General features: G+C 45.1%; 1 protein-coding gene across 1 annotated transcript in view; it reads left to right on the top strand.

Annotated features, from left to right (window-relative positions):
• The window catches only part of LOC121005627 (transmembrane protein 132A-like), a 779,862-nt gene that overhangs the window by 747,097 nt on the left and 12,409 nt on the right, over positions 1-20,356 (top strand). Inside the window, exon 10 of the mRNA XM_040438401.1 lies at positions 18,835-19,029. Coding sequence (XP_040294335.1) covers positions 18,835-19,029 — 195 coding nt within the window. The remainder of the gene's footprint in view (positions 1-18,834; positions 19,030-20,356) is intronic.

Genomic DNA, 20,356 nt, shown 5'->3' with positions numbered 1-20,356 from the left:
GGCGCCCCCCCCCCCCCACTGCCTCCGGTCCGTTCCGTCGCTCCTCCTGCCGCGCTGCCGATGGCGGCCAGCCGCGTCTCGATGCCTGGTCTGCGCACGCGCGGCCGGGGTACTGCGCATGCGCGACGGTGCCATCGGCGCATGCGCAGTGTCCCGGGCGGCCGTCCGACAGTGCGGCTGGTGCGGGGAGCCGCCGTCAGGTCTGTCCGGCCTCCAGTCTGGCCGGCGGAGCTCCGGGTCAGGCGTTTCTGCATCATGCCCCCACCCGCACAGTCAGCACAGTCGGGGGGGGGGGCATCCAGCATTGCCTGCAAAAACCCCTCCATATTAAATTACCCCAGCAGCTCCCCAAACATAATCAGGAACCCGCCACATTGCACCATGGTCCAAAAAAATAAAAAATTTAGAAATATAGACATAGGAAACCCGCCATATAGCACATGGCCACTCGTTCCACAAAAAAAAAAAAAAAATCTAAACTCCCAGACAATCCGCACGTTCACACGTTCCGCATCATCATACGGCCACATCACAGGCCTCATTTCTCACACCATCCGCACAGGCATGGCATTCTCGCAGGCTTACGTTTATGATCCTCCTGGGTCATGCTAAATGTTCAAACTACAGTCCACACTCATCATACTACTTTCTGTCTACCCCCCCTTTTTTAGGCGGTCAAGCTTTAACATATTTGCGCTGCACGTGTGTCCTGTGAATTTTTTCTTGCTACCAGGTACGTACACCTGCTCATAAACAATGGTTCTCCTTACATTTCGGATGGTCCCGTTAGGGTCAGCGTGCTGGCTTTAGGGGCACTATAATCCCACTAGGTTACCCCCTCTTGGCTTCGCCATCAGTTAGTGGTCCCGCGAGGCCAACACCCCGCCTCAAACGTTCAGAGGCAGCCGCCCATCGCGCCACTCGTTAGTAAGCCGCCTCGCGTGTTGCATAGAGAGGGCCTCACCTGTCACTCCCTTCCCCTAGTCCTGTCTTACAGTCACCGAGAGGTCAACACTCCTGCCACTTCGACAAGTGGCCTCATTAACCCCTCGCGCCAACTCATAGATAGAGCCTCTCAAGCCGCTTGGCAATTAGCAGGGCCTCATCTGTCACCATGCAAGTATAATTTTTTCGCGTCCGGCCTAGCTAGCTTGCCAGCACGATCCTGTGTTTCCCTAAGCTAATCAACTGTTTTGTTTTAGTATGTCTCTGGATGGGAGAACTTCTCCCTACCTGGCACCCCTGCTAGATCCGTCACTGCTACCCAGGGAGACGATCTAGCCAGTCCAGCATCCATCAGATCCTGGACAATTCCGCGCATAACGACAGAGTTAAGGAGACGGCATGTTCCCTTCCCCGCAACGGCGAGGAAAGCAGAGCTTTTCCGGCTACTGCGCGCGTCAACCGATAACGGGGAGGCAGGGGAAGGACCTAGCCAGTCCAGCACAGGGGATATACATGCCATGCTGTCCTCTCTGATGACATCCATGTCTAAAGTCAACACCAGGTTGGAGAGGCTAGAATCTGTCACCACGCCCCTCTCCTTGGCAGGGCCACCACCGGCAGCGGCACCGGCCGGATTGCCAGTGATCATGCCGTCCGTTAGCCTGGAGGACCAAGAAGTCAGCCCGGCGCACATGATACCGGAGCACTTGAAAAGGGATATCCTGGAAGGTAAGGATGTAAACCTGGCCTCCCTTCTGATTGCCTCCCAGGATGTGGTTGAGAACACAACCTATGCCTATGATGAAGTTTCGGTTGTGGTCAAGTCTAGGGAAGCCCGCCTCAATAGGAAACTGACTATTCCCGAATTTGTTTTGGCTTTTGGCATCTATAGGGAGGTCATCTGTGCGGTCTACCCTAACAGAAGGGAGGAATTCGACCTCTACATGCACAAACTGGTGGACCTGGGCAACAAATACGGAGGGTCGGCTTTCTATGATTATCACAGATCTTTTTCGGCGAAAGTGGCGGGGGCTTTCTCCCAGTACGGAGTCCGCTCCAACTGGGCAAGGATCGACACAGTCATATTTTGTCGGCACTTCGCAGGCCTAAGGACACCAGCCTGTGCATACTGCTCCTCCACGGCCCACACCACCAATTTCTGCCCGAACACGGCGGACAGACAGGCCCTCTCACAAGCAGCCGGTCCCTCCGGGGTCTCGGAAAGATCAGCCCGGGACAAGCTGGGTCGGCCGATCAAGTTTCTGGGCAAGTCCCAGATTTGCAACAATTTCAATGAGGGGTCCTGCAATTACAGCGGGTGTAAATTGTTGCATATATGTACCAAATGTTTCCGGGCACATGCCAAGTCTATGTGCCCAAATAAAATGTTTGCAAAACCGTATCTAACAACCATCAACATGCCAGTTTTTTCCGCGTTCATGTCACAACACCCATCCAGGCATCTCTCAGATTTCCTCGTTTCAGGGTTGACAGAAGGCTTCCACACGGGCATCCTGCACATGCCAACTGGCACCCTGGAATGTCCCAATCTTCTATCCGCTCAACACAACCCCTCCGCGATTGACGCCCTCATAACCCAAGACGTAACAGAGGGATTCGTGCTAGGACCTTTCAAAACCCCCCCATTCGCCACATGGCGCACCAACCCCATTGGCATCGTCACTGGGAAATCTTCCCAGAAACAGAGGCTCATCATCGACTTATCGGCGCCACACGGTTCAGCCAACCCCAGTCTCAACTCCCTCATTCCCTCGGAGGAATTCTCTCTGCAATACACCACCATAGATCACGCCATCACCGCCATCATACAAGCAGGGGTGGGGGCATGGCTCAGCAAAACCGACATCGCCAACGCCTTCAAATTGCTACCGATTCACCCTACACTGTGGCACCTTCACGGCATCAAGTGGTCCGGAGACTATTATTTTTTCTCCCGGTTGACTTTCGGTTCCAAGAGTAGCCCGGCCATTTTTGACATATTTGCAGAAGCATTATGCTGGTTGCTTTTAAACGTAGCAAGGTGCCCGATGGTATTACATTACCTTGATGATTTTCTACTGGTGGAGGAAAACACTTCCCCCCCCCTCCAGCCTCAGAGCCACCATCAAGCTGTTCGAGGAACTTGGGGTACCCATCTCCACCAAGAAGACAGAAGGGCCAGACACAGTCATCACCTTCCTGGGTATCCAGTTGGATTCAGCCTCAATGCAAGCCAGTTTGCCATCCGGGAAGATCCAGGACATTCTCACCCACATAGACAACTACCTTCAACTCGGCACCTGCAACCGCAAAGAACTACAGTCCCTGCTGGGCTCCCTGAACTTTGCCATGCGCATCATACCTCAGGGTCGCTCATTTATATCACGGCTTCTGCACCTCTTCCCTTTTTTCCTACACGACTCACACAGGTTGTCCCTGGATGCCCACGCTGCGGCAGATCTGGGCATGTGGAGGAGATTTCTGTCCACCTGGAATGGCAGGAGCTTGTTTCTCCCTCAGCTGTCGGACTCTTCCCCCTCTATCTGGTCAGATGCGGCATCTACCACAGGCTTCGCGGCCATTTTTGGGAACGATTGGCTGTGGGGCAGCTGGCCTTCTGCAGTCCGGGATTTGGAAGGATTCTCCACTACCTCAGCGCTTTTCGAGATCTATCCTATCGCGGCGGCTGCCGCGGCGTGGGGTCATTCATGGGCGAACATGTCGGTCCGGTGCTATTCAGACAACCAAGCAACCTGCCAGATGATCAACAAAGGTCGTTCCAAATCCCTCACAATCATGAGGTTTCTGCGGAGACTTACTTGGTTGGCCGCTTGCAATAATTTCTTCTTACATTGTTTCCATGTCCCGGGGGTGTGCAATACGGCAGCTGACAATCTGTCTCGCTTCAAATTTCAGGCATTTCATCAGGCTCTCCCATCAGCATCACCCACGGCCTCCATCACTCCATCATTTCAACAGCTCATTCTGGATTAGAAGTCATCATGCGGCATAGCCAGACTTTGTCCCGCTTAGCACTGTCAGACAATACACATAGAACATACAACAGAGCGTTCACACTGTTCAACAGGTTCCTGATGGAACACAACATCACGCACCCTTTTGTCATGACGTCTCTTCTGGGGTTTGCTTCTTTCTGCCACCTCAAACTCAAAATGTCATACAACACCATCAAACTATATCTCACTGGCATTCAACATCATATGCTAATCATACACCCCAATAACATCAGCTTCATGGCCTCGCACCAGATCAAAACCATACTCAGAGGTATTCAGAAGACGGAACCCGCACGTCCAGCCCAGAGGCTACCCATAAACAATCATTTCTTCAAAGCATTATCCGACTTGCTGGACGCCACGCCTTTTGAAGCAGATACCAACTCCATCATCAAAACAGCAATTTACTTGGCCTTCTACGGATTCCTGAGACCCGGGGAATTCACTACAACCTCCATGACCCAAATCTCACCTTGTCTTCTTGTCTCCCACTTGACGAAACACATGGATCATTACATCCTGTCCTTACCTCACTCCAAGAATAGTCAGCACTTACCCGTCAACATTTCATATTACCCCACGCACAACAGATGGTGTCCAGTCAGGGTTCTGGATGCTTACAGTCAGCGTCACAAGTTTCTACCCTCTCAACCGCTACTTCAACTTCATGGTTCGGTACTCACTACCACCACCTTCATGACCCATGTCAGGTCATCCCTCACACAACTGGGCCTCAACGCAGCCAACTACTCAGGGCATTCCTTTCGCATTGGTGCCGCGTCCACGGCCTCCAGTGCCAACATCCCTACTCATGTCATCAAGAAATTGGGGCGCTGGAAGTCATCCGCTTACGCGCGATACATTCCCAATCTGACACAAGAGTTAAGAGTGGCTTTCCAAAACATGTCGGGTTGAGCTATTTATGTATTAATTGGCTACAATAAACTGGTTTATTTCCATTTTTGCCCTCTTCTTTCTCAGGCCTACCTCATCCTCGGTTTCGGCACACCACAACCGACTGCACTCATTCGCTGCTTTCCCAGGGCTCTTCACTGTACTACCGTAAGCGCCTAACACAAGTATTAAGGCAATTTGCCTGGATTTGTGGGAGGGGCTGAGGTCCGCCTCCAGCCTATTTAGGGCACTCCCCTTCCCTGGCTCCTGCACCATCTGAGGTCTGAGCTTTTGACCCTCCCACCACTCCACTCATTCACAACTCATTTCTTCCATATCTTTTCCTTGGGTAGGCCCTCTTCTTTCTCAGGCCTACCTCATCCTCGGTTTCGGCACACCACAACCGACTGCACTCATTTCCTGCTTTCCCAGGGCTCTTCACTGTACTACCGTAAGCGCCTAACACAAATATATATATATATATATACACACATACACATTTGTCTATGGGGGACATTCTGTGTCTGTAGGAGGGTTGCGGGTATTAGAGCCATACAGAAAACCTCCTCCCCCATGCGTAATTATATATATATACACTCAGCTAAAGAATTATTAGGAACACCATACTAATACGGTGTTGGACCCCCTTTTGCCTTCAGAACTGCCTTAATTCTACGTGGCATTGATTCAACAAGGTGCTGATAGCATTCTTTAGAAATGTTGGCCCATATTGATAGGATAGCATCTTGCAGTTAATGGAGATTTGAGGGATGCACATCCAGGGCATGAAGCTCCCGTTCTACCACATCCCAAAGATGCTCTATTGGGTTGAGATCTGGTGACTGTGGGGGCCATTTTAGTACAGTGAACTCATTGTCATGTTCAAGAAACCAATTTGAAATGATTCGAGCTTTGTGACATGGTGCATTATCCTGCTGGAAGTAGCCATCAGAGGATGGATACATGTTCTCATTCTGTTTACGCCAAATTCCGACTCTACCATTTGAATGTCTCAACAGAAATCGAGACTCATCAGACCAGGCAACATTTTTCCAGTCTTCAACAGTCCAATTTTGGTGAGCTCGTGCAAATTGTAGCCTCTTTTTCCTATTTGTAGTGGAGATGAGTGGTACCCCGTGGGGTCTTCTGCTGTTGTAGCCCATCCGCCTCAAGGTTGTGCGTGTTGTGGCTTCACAAATGCTTTGCTGCATACCTCGGTTGTAACGAGTGGTTATTTCAGTCAACGTTGCTCTTCTATCAGCTTGAATCAGTCGGCCCATTCTCCTCTGACCTCTAGCATCCACAAGGCATTTTTGCCCACAAGACTGCCGCATACTGGATGTTTTTCCCTTTTCACACCATTCTTTGTAAACCCTAGAAATGGTTGTGCGTGAAAATCCCAGTAACTGAGCAGATTGTGAAATACTCAGACCGGCCCGTCTGGCACCAACAACCATGCCACGCTCAAAATTGCTTAAAATACCTTTCTTTCCCATTCTGACATTCAGTTTGGAGTTCAGGAGATTGTCTTGACCAGGACCACACCCCTAAATGCATTGAAGCAACTGCCATGTGATTAGTTGACTAGATAATTGCATTAATGAGAAAAAAAACAGGTGTTCCTAATAATTTTTTAGGTGAGTGTATATACAGTCCTGATCAAAAGTTTAAGACCACTTGAAAAATGGCAAAAAATCATATTTAGCATGGCTGGATCTTAACAAAGTTCCAAGTAGATCTTCAACATGCAACAAGAAGAAAAAGAGTGAGACAAAACATTTCAATTTAATGAAAACAACGAATAATCTGAAACAGGCTGTTTTTCAGCTGATCAAAAACCCAGTCATTACCACACAGATGAGGGTCCTCAGTCATGAGGAATGCTCTCTGCAACATCTGGACATAGCCAGCGGCCGTTTGACGCCCCTGCACTTCCTGAAGCTCCATTGTTCCACTGAAGGAAAAAGCACCCCAGACCATTATGGCGCCCCCTCCACTGTGGCGCGTAGAAAACATCTCAGGTGGGATCTGCTTGTCATGCCAGTAACATTGGAAACCATCAGGACCATCAAGGTTACATTTTTTCTCATCAGAGAATAAAACTTTCTTTCACCTTTGAATGCCCCATGTTTGGTGCTCTCTTGCAAAGTCCAAACGAGCAGTTCTGTGGCGTTCAAGGAGACGAGGTCTTTGAAGACGTTTTTTGTTTTTGAAGCTCTTTAGTCTCAGATGCCGTCTGATGGTTATGGGGCTGCAGTCAGCACCAGTAAGGGCCTTAATTTGGGTCGAGGATCGTCCAGTGTCTTGACGGACAGCCAATTGGATCCTCCGGCTCAGTGCTGATGAAATTTTTTTGGGTCTTCCTTTTACTTTTTTGTTCCATAACCCTCAGGATCATTTAAGAAATTCCAAATGACTGTCTTACTGCGTCCCACCTCAGCAGCGATGGCACGCTGTGAGAGACCCTGCTTATGCAGTTCAACAACCCAACCACGTTCAAAAAGGGAGAGTTTTTTTGCCTTTGCCATCACAACATGTGACTACCTGACAGAAAATGACAATGAATCCACATCTTTGCACAGATTTGGCCTTTTAAAGGCATGTGGTCCTAAAATTTGGATCAGCTGAAAAACAGCCTGTTTCAGTTTAATCGTTATTTTCAATTATTAAATGCTCAAAATTTTTTGTCTCACTCTGATTTCTTCTTGTTGCATGTTGAAGCTCTACTTGGAACCTTGTTAAGATCCAACAATGTAAAATATGATTTTTTGCCATTTTTCAAGTGGTCTTAAACTTTTGATCAGGACTGTATATATATATATATATATATAAATATATATATACAGGGAGTGCAGAATTATTAGGCAAGTTGTATTTTTGAGGATTAATTTTATTATTGAACAACAGCCATGTTCTCAATGAACCCAAAAAACTCATTAATATCAAAGCTGAATATTTTTGGAAGTAGTTTTTAGTTTGTTTTTAGTTTTAGCTATTTTAGGGGGATATCTGTGTGTGCAGTTGACTATTACTGTGCATAATTATTAGGCAACTTAACAAAAAACAAATATATACCCCTTTCAATTATTTATTTTTACCAGTGAAACCAATATAACATCTCAACATTCACAAATATACATTTCTGACATTCAAAAACAAAACAAAAACAAATCAGTGACCAATATAGCCACCTTTCTTTGCAAGGACACTCAAAAGCCTGCCATCCATGGATTCTGTCAGTGTTTTGATCGGTTCACCATCAACATTGCGTGCAGCAGCAACCACAGCCTCCCAGACACTGTTCAGAGAGGTGTACTGTTTTCCCTCCTTGTAAATCTCACATTTGATGATGGACCACAGGTTCTCAATGGAGTTCAGATCAGGTGAACAAGGAGGCCATGTCATTAGATTTTCTTCTTTTATACCCTTTCTTGCCAGCCACGCTGTGGAGTACTTGGACGCGGGTGATGGAGCATTGTCCTGCATGAAAATCATGTTTTTCTTGAAGGATGCAGACTTCTTCCTGTACCACTGCTTGAAGAAGGTGAGCTTGACTCCATCCTCAACCCGAAAAGGCCCCACAAGCTCATCTTTGATGATACCAGCCCAAACCAGTACTCCACCTCCACCTTGCTGGCATCTGAGTCGGACTGGAGCTCTCTGCCCTTTACCAATCCAGCCACGGGCCCATCCATCTGGCCCATCAAGACTCACTCTCATTTCATCAGTCCATAAAACCTTAGAAAAATCAGTCTTGAGATATTTCTTGGCCCAGTCTTGACGTTTAAGCTTGTGTGTCTTGTTCAGTGGTGGTCGTCTTTCAGCCTTTCTTACCTTGGCCATGTCTCTGAGTATTGCACACCTTGTGCTTTTGGGCACTCCAGTGATGTTGCAGCTCTGAAATATGGCCAAACTGGTGGCAAGTGGCATCTTGGCAGCTGCACGCTTGACTTTTCTCAGTTCATGGGCAGTTATTTTGCGCCTTGGTTTTTCCACACGCTTCTTGCGACCCTGTTGACTATTTTGAATGAAACGCTTGATTGTTCGATGATCACGCTTCAGAAGCTTTGCAATTTTAAGAGTGCTGCATCCCTCTGCAAGATATCTCACTATTTTTGACTTTTCTGAGCCTGTCAAGTCCTTCTTTTGACCCATTTTGCCAAAGGAAAGGAAGTTGCCTAATAATTATGCACACCTGATATAGGGTGTTGATGTCATTAGACCACACCCCTTCTCATTACAGAGATGCACATAACCTAATATGCTTAATTGGTAGTAGGCTTTCGAGCCTATACAGCTTGGAGTAAGACAACATGCATAAAGAGGATGATGTGGTCAAAATACTCATTTGCCTAATAATTCTGCACGCAGTGTATATGCATACACTAGTACAATAATTGTACTGTATATTTGGGTGGGGGGCCCAGTTCTGAGATTCGCTATGGGGCCACTCGATTTCTACTTACGCCCCTGCTTTAAATGGTTATTCAGGTTCTTTCAAGTTATCCCCTATCCACGAGAACCCTCTGTACACCCTGAAACCCCCTGAAATAAACGGAGGGGCCAGTCACACATGTGCACGGCCGTTTAATTCATTTCTATGGGAATTCTGGAGATATCTGCGCAGTGTACACATCCTGTGGATAGGGAATAGTTTGAAACGAGAATACCCCTTTAAGGCTTTATATTGTCAGTAGTAGGCTACATATGCATGGAACCATGTCTACTGAAATAATTTCCAGAGCAAAAACTTAAGGGAAAATATTATCTTTTAGTTACTTTTGTTGTAGAAATATTATCTGTTGTAATCTGCTCGCATTAAACTTTGTGTAAGGAAATGTAAACCCCCCTTCCCTCAGCCGCAGTCAGAGGCAGACACAGGTGTTACCATTTTGCTTGAATTCTTCTGAGCAACTCCTTCTCCTCCTGCCCAGTCTGTTTCTTTTATTTACTACCAAAAGGTGTAAAAGGGGCTGGCCCAAAACAAGGATACAGGAAGTGATGACGAAGATGAGAACATAGCCAGCTCACAAACACATGTATCCTATAACCACTGGAGCGAACCTTATCTAGCCTTGCTCAGTGATCAATGCCAGATAAAGTTACTATGATCCTCATGCATGTTTATTTACAGGACAACGTCATTATCTCCAGCGACTGATCAGGCGCACTAGAGACAACAAACGCACGTTCCTTTCATTTATTGTTCTCTTAACAAATGCATCCACGCCAAGCCAATAAATCTGCGTCTTGCGCGGGGGCCCTAGCCGGCGTCCATACATCAGCCAACAAAACACTACTCTGCTGAACACATCAGTCTCCCCCGGCCCACAGCCCAGTGCTTAGCACATGGGCCATTCGCCGACGGAGACCTCTGCGCCCAGCAGCTGTGACAGGACATACACGGAATGATATCCACTCCAATGGTTTACCTTGACACTGAGAGACATGATGACAAAACACAATATATTAAATACACATCCTAATAAAATTTCCACAACAGTCCCTCCTCTTTGTCATATGCTCCCCAGTGTCCCTCAACGTATCTCGATCTTCTTCTTTAAAAAAAAATAGTCTTGTCTACGAAAAGTCCTGAATCCATAAAACAAAACAGATGATGGAAAACAAAAAGTCAATCTTGACACGTAGCTTAAAGGGCTTCTGTCACTCCACTAAACTCATAATTTTTTTTTGTCTCCTTAAAATCCTTATGCTGCGATTTCTCAATATATAGGGCTATTACTCAGTTTGGTTCAGTAGTTATATAAAAAAACTGACTTTTATAATATGCAAATTACCTCTCTAGCAGCAGGTAGGGCGGCTACCTGCTGCTAGCAGCCGCATCCTCCATTCATAATGACGCCCCCTCCTCATGTTGATTGACAGGGCCAGCGGACACGCTCGTTCTCTGCTGGCCCTGTCTGCGTTTTAAATCTCGCGCCGGTCTTCATGTGACGCCTGCGCCGGGTGTACATGTGATGTCATCGGCGCAGGCGCACTGAGGACGGAGCGGCCGAGCGAGCGTCCTCCCCTCAGTGCGCCTGCGCCGACTCAAGACAGGTATGGCGCCGGCGCCAGATTTTGAATGCAGACAGGGCCAGCAGAGAAAGAGCGCGTTCGCTGGCCCTGTCAATCAACATGAGGAGGGGGCGTAATTATGAATGGAGGATGCGGCTGCTAGCAGCAGGTAGCCGCCCTACCTGCTGCTAGAGAGGTAATTTTCATATTATAAAAGTCAGTTTTTTTATATAACTACTGAACCAAACTGAGTATTAGCCCTATATATTGAGAAATCGCAGCATAAGGATTTTAAGGAGACAAAAAAATAATGAGTTTGGTGGAGTGACAGAAGCCCTTTAAAACAAATGTTGACTCAGAGATTCTTTTCTTCGGGAGCAGACTCAGGAGGTGGTGTTTCGCACTGGTCGTCATCTGATTTGGAATCCTCTGCATCTGCTCCATGGTTTGGTCTTCAGGGCATCTTGTCTGTTCGGGCTTCGGTAACTCAGTCGATTAGACATCAGGAACATCTCACTCCGGCGTATAGAAGGAATGGAAACAAAAAACATAAGTACATGTCCTATTTCCTTTCGCCCGGATCCAGTGGAAAACCAGTGAGCCCCAAGACGTCCCAAAGCTTTAAAAAGGATTCCGACCCTAACTAGTCATAGCTCTGCCTCTGCCCTGCTCCTGTCAGTATGGGCCTGACCCTTGTCAATGGTGTCTGCTAGCCAGGCATAACCGTCATCTAATTCACAACTGGAGGATCCCACATGTACGGGTTACCTAGCTGCCCGGACACCCATACAGGATTAACAAGCGAGGAGCAGGAGTCAGAGCTAATATTAAACCTATAGCTGATATTACCCTCTAGGAATGTAAAACCAGTGCTATCAACACATGTCTCCTTCTAACAAATAAACAAAAGTGATACTCTTCATTCTTTGACTTAGTTGAGCAGCTTCTTGCAATGACTGGTGTGGATCCAGTTGTCTCGTCCCTCGAACTTCAGAGAGGTTGGCGTCATCAGCAGCACCTGGAATGGCCCAAGATATCTTGTCTCTAGTCCCGCCCTCGGATGTTTTTTTAGCACGACCCAATCACCTGGTTGACTAGAATGAACACTGGTTATTGAGTCTAGGTCCGGGAGAAACTCCCGAACCCGGTGGTGGACATCGGGTGATAACCCGTGGGGCTGCCTCAGGGCATACCTGATGGAATAAAAGGGTTACAGCGGAACATTCAGGCCATGGATCGGCCGTGATTTTTACCTTCTTTGCAAAAATCTGACCCAAGTGCCATCAAAGAAAAGGCAGTCGTGATGGCAGTCGTAATTCCCTACTAGGTTAGAAATTGATTGACATTTGAGAGGTTAGAAAGTTTGAAGATCGTTGTTTTCGGCACCACTTTCCCCTCTTTTCATCGCCCTTAAAACCAGGATGAAGAGAATCTGGATTAAACATGGTGCATCGTCTCAATGTTAGATGGAGAGATGAGGGAGGGATGAGAGGGAGAGATAGAGAAAGAGAAAAGCGCTTCTATTGAACTCTGCAGTCTTAGCGGGATGGAAGTACATGACAGTGTTAGTTCGCACTGTCTGGGACTTTTGAATGCCCTGTTGCTGGAGATGGATAGATTCGTGCAGCCACAGTTCTGCTTTCTGGAGGGAACCATGGCTTTGGAGTCTAGTGGGGAATTTACGGACAAACTTTTTCCCAATCCAGACCTCAAAGGTCCCTTCTTTGGGGATGGTCCACTCTGAACCTACAGTCCCTTGGTGCCAATCTTTGAGGGGCTTAACAACTCCTCCTCCATAGATGGATTTCATGTACTGCTTGGCTGTCCTATAGTCAGAAGTGGTACCCTTCTGTTCCCTAAATTTCCCTAAACCCATGCTCGAGCCTTCTAAAAGTAGGTGCGTCCATCCTACAGTGTCCTGGACGGCTGCTACTCCCCTTTGTTCGCCTCTGAGTTGCCCTAGGGTTTCTGGCACCGACACACAGACTCCGTTCACCCTAGTTAGACCTCAGGAAAAGGAGTAATCAGTGTGAGGAAAAGGGCTCTCGCCGACACACGGCGGCCCTCAGAGTCTCCTAATGAGATATACCAGCCTCGGTTTTGGCTCTGAATAGTGACCTGACCACAGGATACCTTCTGTGGGGACGAGGGGTGCACAGGAAACAAACACACAGTACTCCTGTGGGGAATGGGGTTACTCACACAGCTATTGGTATGCCCGGGTGATTATATATCACCTTGTCTCCTTAAAAAAAGCTCATCAACTCACTTTCCTTTGCTGATATGATTCTATATAGTCAAGCTGAACAGCACACAAAGCCCTTGCAGAGACCCCCAGTACTCCTAACCAAATCTACAGAGAAGAGAGAGGGAAAGAAAGAGAAAAAGAAAGAGCGCCAAAATATGAAAAAGGAAAAAATTAATAATAGACTAAAAATAAAAATGGGTTGGTAAATAAGGAAAAACTGAAAAAACTTGATTACATCAATAAAAACCTAAAAATTAAAAATCTATTAGTAAAAGAAGAAAAATATAAATGTAAATTAATCAAAGAAATACCCAAACAAAAATAGACAAAAATAACTGAAAATAAAACCGAAAAAGATGCCAAAATATGAAAAAGGAAAAAACTTGATTACAACAATAAAACCTAAAAATAAAAATGGATTAGTAGAAGATCGGTAAACAGGAGAGAAAAAACACAACATAGAAAACTTCAATTACAGAAAGTCTTGCTATATACATTGAGATTCAGTAAAAAGTAAATTTTAACTTAAAAACCGAAACTCAAATACAAAAACAAAAACCATTTGGAACACATACAACTGAATTAACAAATCAATGTCTTGGAGGGTTCACCTGAAACCGTACAGGAGAATTTCTACCCACCCAGTCATTGAAATGTTAATTTGCCCAGCCCTAAACAGCTTCAGATTCATTTTACCAGAGAAGCAGGATTTAACATTACAAGGTCCCAAAACCGGTTTTTCCTAGGGGAAGGGAAAAATCTATTTAAATTCGGTCTTAAGAGTTAAAATGGTTTACAAAGACCTTAATTTAACCTTCTTTGGCACACAAAAATTAGAAACTCTACTGAATTCCAGGAACCGATCTCTTTCCTCTCTGAGTTTCACATTTTCTAATTTTAACTGTTCATATTGGGATTTAAAATCTGCTTCATTGATCAATGACCTTGGCTGTCCCTGGGTTATCTGCCTTTGCAAAGAACCATGTCTGGGACCATTACCCCACCTTGCTGAATAAACCACTTTACTTTTAGGTGTGGTTCTGGGGTACGGGTACTTAACATACCTGTGTCTGTTGCCATTAGCAACGTCACAATATTGTGCAATGTGCCCGTATTCCCTGCATGCAAAACAACGAATAGCTTGCCTCCCTGCACAATATCTTGTCTGGGCACATGGTGATTTGACTTGGCACACAACATTAACTATCCTAGCATGACTAGATCCCACACTACTATCTGTATTAAGTCCACTTACCACAGACTCATCTGAGGAATCTTCTGGCCTTGTGTTAATACTTCCAACTCCAGGGTCAGACACATTGTCCATCTCCATCCCTGAGTCGGTTCCACTATCTGAAACACAGTCCTCAGACTTCCCCATGCTTACAGACCATACATTACCTCCAATCCTAGACACATTACTCTCTAATGGTTGCTTCAATGACTCTGACAATTCCCTTACAGCACCCTGTGCACGCGTCAGGCTTTCAGATAAACATTAATTTTCCATGCGCAGCTCAGTATTACACCTCACAGTACATTCATAATTAGTGCTAGCTTCAGCTGCCTTCTGGACAAGAGTTCTCAATTTAAGAATTTCCACTTTTAAATCTTCCACTTCTCCTTCCAAACTCAGCTTCAGCCTACAAGACTCCTGATATTTATCCGCTATCCACCCAGCAGCAAAAATCAGAGCATACTTGCCTTTCCTTTTGCGCCATTTTTTGGTACCGATCAGGTTTGCTACACAATTCTGAGCCTGCAGCCATGGATCAGTAGATCCCTGCATAGCTTGAAGAATGGCCGCCCTGTCCTTCAACTTTGAAACTTCTTTAAAAATACTTTCCATTGCACAAGAAAACAAACACCACAATGGTTGCTACAAAAAATACACTGCTATCGATCTCTAGGAGTTGTCCCAATACTTTTGGCACAGAACAACAGGCACCTCCTTTCTACACTGTAGTACCCGTATTAATTATGCCAAACAAGTCTACAATTCAATGTAACAGCCACAGATATACAAACATTAAGCAGAATCATCAACTATAGGACAATTTCACCACTAAACTGCCACTAATGTTCACACAATGATTCCTGTATCAGACTGGTCACTGCGCTATACCATAACCGAACACTCCACTGATATCCAGCACAAAACTTATCAAAACAAAATCAAACTGTACATAGAAAGGTTACAAAAAGACAAGATAACTATTCTGGACAAAACTAACATTTCAGGCAAAAACAACCAAATCGCTTTCCATAGCAAACTAACCAAGATGGCTGACAAACCACATGTCTTAAAGATAGCCGACAAACCACATGGTCATCACACAAAGGAAATCAAGATAGTGTCTACAAAATCCAGCAATAGAAACAGTTTCTATATTCCCTGTTCCCCACCCCGAAACCAGAGCAAAACCTCCACTCTGTGGGTGATTTACAGGTTAACAATATAAAAATACTCTCTAAATGCTGTCTCTAATGTACAAACACTAGAACTAATTGCTGCCTCTATAAACCTCTATATATTCGCCTCTTACAAAATCACAGTAATATAAAAGTTAAGAAGTTACAAAAAAACACAATACCCTGTACTGCTCAGCACACACATCACAATCTCTGTATAATCAACTCAGATCCACCAAAAACTACACAACGGAAAAACTCTTACCTTATCCTTACACAAATAGAGCAAAAAATGTTCTTTTAACAAGCAGACATTTTCTCTGATGCAGCAGACAAAACTACAGTTTACTATTCTCTCCCTTTTACCTGCTGTGCAGAGAAAGAAATCAGTTGAATCCTTCCAAGCTCGCCATACTTTTGTAGAAATATTGTCTGTTGTAATCTGCTCGCATCAAACTTTGTGTAAGGAAATGTAAACCCCCCTTCCCTCAGCCGCAGTCAGAGGCAGACACAGGTGTTACCATTTTGCTTGAATTCTTCTGAGCAACTCCTTCTCCTCCTACCCAGTCTGTTTCTTTTATTTACTAACAAAAGGTGTAAAAGGGGCTGGCCCAAAACAAGGATACAGGAAGTGATGACATACAGGAAGTGATGACATAGGAAGATGAGAACATAGCTAGCTCACAAACACATGTATCCTATAACCACTGGAGCAAACCTTATCTAGCCTTGCTCAGTGATCAATGCCAGATAAAGTTACTATGATCCTCATGCATGTTTATTTACAGGACAACGTCATTATCTCCAGCGGCTGATCAGGCGCACTAGAGACAACAAACGCACGTTCCTTTCATTTATTGTTCTCTTAACAAATGCATCCACGCCAAGCCAATAAATCCGCGTCTTGCGCGGGGGCCCTAGCCGGCGTCCATACATCAGCCAACAAAACACTACTCTGCTGAACACATCAGTCTCCCCTGGCCCACATCCCAGTGCTTAGCACATGGACCATTCGCCGATGGAGACCTCTGCGCCCGGCAGCTGTGACAGGACATACACGGGAAGATATCCACTCCAATGGTTTACCCTGACACTGAGAGACATGATGACAATACACAATATATTAAATACACATCCTAATAAAATTTCCACAAACCTTTTTTAGTTATTTATCCCTAACGGTTTAATTAGTAGTGGAATGGGCCACGGGTGGGTAGTGGGTGGGGTTAGGGGGCCCAATTCAGATTTTTGCTATGGGACCCAATGATTTCTATGTATGACCCTGCGTGCGACTTAATATTGTCACATGGTCTGTCAAAAAGGAGACTTGCAACTATTTTTACAACTAAAATAGTTGCAAGTCCCTTAATAAATGACCCCTTAGTCTTCATCTCTTTCATAATCACACAGTAACCTCCCATTTACTCAACCGTGTATTTCAGCATCTGCAGTATACCTAATAGTTTATGAGCAGCACATGCATCCAGGCATCTTCCATTCCTGTCAACCTTTCAGATAATTGATTCAGTGGTCTTGTTCTAACATTCAGATTTTATTTATTTAAAGTTTTAATGTTTTATTGCATTAAAGCAAACAGGTTCTTATTCCGTTAGGGTATGAGCACACAGTGCAGTTCGTATTGGCGTGTGTGGCTGCGTTCAAGTATTGTGCACACTGTCTTTATTGTTAATTGCTATGCGGAATTGAAGGTGTCGCATGGCCATTAACAATAAAAACCAACTAAAAAGTGCAGTGTTCGTTATTTTAATTACAGCTGCTGCGACCCATACAGCCGTGTGGTACTGTCACAAGTACCACATGACCACACCACGTGGTCAAACCCTGATTCTTCTAGTCTGAAGCATTTTCATTTGTAGCATGCAATAAGAAAACTGCTTGCGATTTAGGTATTTTTATGAAACCACTAAGGCCGAGTTCACACTTCAGTTATTTTCTCAGTTATTTTCATTAATTATTGTTAGCCAAAAACAGGTTCGGGTCAAAAACTCAGAAGAGGAAGAAATCTTTAAGTTATACCTTATTTTTGAGTAGGCTTCACTACTGGTTTTGGCTCACAATCAATGATACAAGTAACTACCCAAATAACTGAAGTGTGCATGCAGCCCAAGGACTCATGCACATGAATGTGTGCCGCCCATTGCGTGCATTGGAGACCACAAATTATTGGTAAATTTTGGATCTTTTCATAAATGAAGGGTAAATATATTGACTCAATAATTTATGACTGTCATGAAGTACAATGTTTCACAAGAAAACAATCTCAGAATGGCTTGGAGAAGTAAAAGTGTTCCAAAGTTATTACCACATAAGGTGGCACATGTCAGATTTGCAAAAATGGCCTGGGCAGGAAGGTGAAAACTGGCACATTGACCCTGATTTATCAAAAGGGGACAGTTTGCTTTCAAATTTCTCTCTTCGTGTAAAGGTAATGGTCTGCGAGTCAAATTTATAAAAGTGGCGCACAGCACTTGATGAATTTAGAATAGGCAAACTATCACATTCTGATTTATTTTCCCCTGCCACCAGGCAAATGGAGTGCAGTTGAGACAACTTTTTGAGACTTGTCTTCTTGTCTTCTATCATGAATAAGGCCAAAAACCAACTAACTCCACAGGAATGCACACAAACAGCTGGATTTTTTAAGTTGACTTAGCAGGAACCAAAAATAGTTTTGGCTTGTTGCATCCTATTGATAAATTTGTCTTAGAAGTAAAACGAGTAAAAAGTCACAATTTACTCCAAACTAAAGACAAAGCCAGTTTCATAAATCAGGGCCATTCAGCTTACTGTAGGTTAGTTTCATACTTGTGACTGACATCTCCAGCAGGCTGTTCCGGCAGGGAGCATCCTGCCAGAGCTGTCTGAATCCCATTGCCAGAAGCTGCGTGCAGCAGTTTCAGTACGGCCAATACTCTGCATATTTGCCGGGTTGCGGTTGGATCTCTGCCAGTCCCCATTATAGTTAATGGGGCCGGTGGGCCTTCATATAGCTTCCAGCAATGCTGGATCCAGACAGCTCTGGAAGGCTACTCCCTTCTGGAGCAGCCTGCTAGTGATGTCAAGCTCTTGTGTGAAATTAGCCTCAGAAATAGGAATACTTCGAGAATCTTTTGATACATAATGAAAGACACTACAAAGTTGTTAAAATATTTTTCATTTACTTAAAGCAAATAGAGCAAATCATTGATGAAAACCTAAACTATACTAGAACTTATATACATAATGTTACCTTTTTGCCATTCATGTCTGTGATGCATTTTTTTTTTTTTACCTGTATAGGTGCGCTCTCCACTCTCACATTCAGTTCTTGGAGAGCAAACAATCTTAGTTTCTGCAGAAACGGTTTCCATCTTAGAACTGCATTCAAGCTTGATGTGGAATATATCCCTCTCTGTCACCCCATCTGTTATCAAACATTCTGGTGTTTTTACAATTTCATACAAGTCTCAAGAAGCTAGAATGATTCCTAAACAGGTACAGATGGTTTTGAGTCTTTACTTCGTGTAATTCTGAGCAGTCTTTTTTTCACATTAGCTTTTCAAAGGTTATAACTAGTGTTGAGCAAAGCAAAGCATTTGAAGCGGAATTCGGTCCAAAGTTTACGAAAAATTCGATTTGCAATGAAGTCAAATTTCCTTGTGCTTCGTGGTAACAAATCAGGTTTTCCTAAAATGGCAGTTGCACATGTTAAAAGCTCAAAATAAGAAGCCCAGGAACACAAGATCACCCATAATGCCGTGCAGCCAGCCAATCAGCAGTTAGTCATCCCCTGTGATGTCACAGCCATATAAAAGCTCCTCCCACGCAGACTCCGCTATTGTCCTGTGAGCTGAGTATAGGGAGAGAGCGTTAACGCGCTAGGGACAGTATGTCACGGATGTAGTAGGGGAGAACACCAAAAGACAACAAGACGGAAGGGAAAAGACACTAGGCCTCACCGGTGGGGAAGGAAAAGAGTCACCACCTATGAAACCCTGCTCCTGGCCCTAACTCCTATCCGTATGGGCACCTCTCGATGGTAGAGATGCCCATACACAGGAACCTAGAAAACCCTGGTGGCCCTCAGATGCCCTAGACTTAATGACAGGGCAGAGACAACCCGCTCCTTCCCTGGTGAAGGAACCAGCGTCTCACTGAGGCCTAGTAAACAACAGAGGGGGGGGGGAATACAAAACACAACAAGCGGAACACTTAACTTCTAAGGATGATGGATGATCAGGACTTCAACTAGAACCACACTCTAGCTCTTCCAACACCAAATGAAGCTATCCAGAGCAAGGAGTGATGGGTGAAGTCAAACTAAATAGGGGGAGGTAAAGGTCACATAATCCACACCTGAACAGGAGGTGTGGACATACAAGCAACACACAGACAAAGTAAAACCAAAAGATGCTGTCCGATCATTAATGAGCAGATAATCTTTAAGACCTTCTCAAACCTGTCACCGGTGTGACAGTACCCCCCCTTCTACGGGTGACCTCTGGGCACTCAGGACCAACCTTATCAGGATGAGCTCTGTGGAATGCTCTCACCAGACGACTAGCATTAACATCAGTTGCTGGAACCCACATCCTCTCCTCTGGTCCGTACCCTCTCCAATGAACGAGATACCGGAGGGATCTCCGGAGAACTCGGGAGTCTACAATCCTGCTGATCTGAAATTCCAAATTGCCATCCACCATGACAGGAGCGGGAGGCAAGGAGGACGACTCAACAAGTTCAACACATTTCTTTAACAACGATTTATGAAATACGTTATGGATTTTTAATGCCTGAGGAAGTTCAAGACGGAAGGCTACAG

Source organism: Bufo bufo, chromosome 6 (genome assembly GCF_905171765.1).
Source record: "Bufo bufo chromosome 6, aBufBuf1.1, whole genome shotgun sequence".
Classification (NCBI taxonomy): domain Eukaryota; kingdom Metazoa; phylum Chordata; class Amphibia; order Anura; family Bufonidae; genus Bufo; species Bufo bufo.
This window is presented reverse-complemented; position numbering and strand designations above follow the sequence as displayed.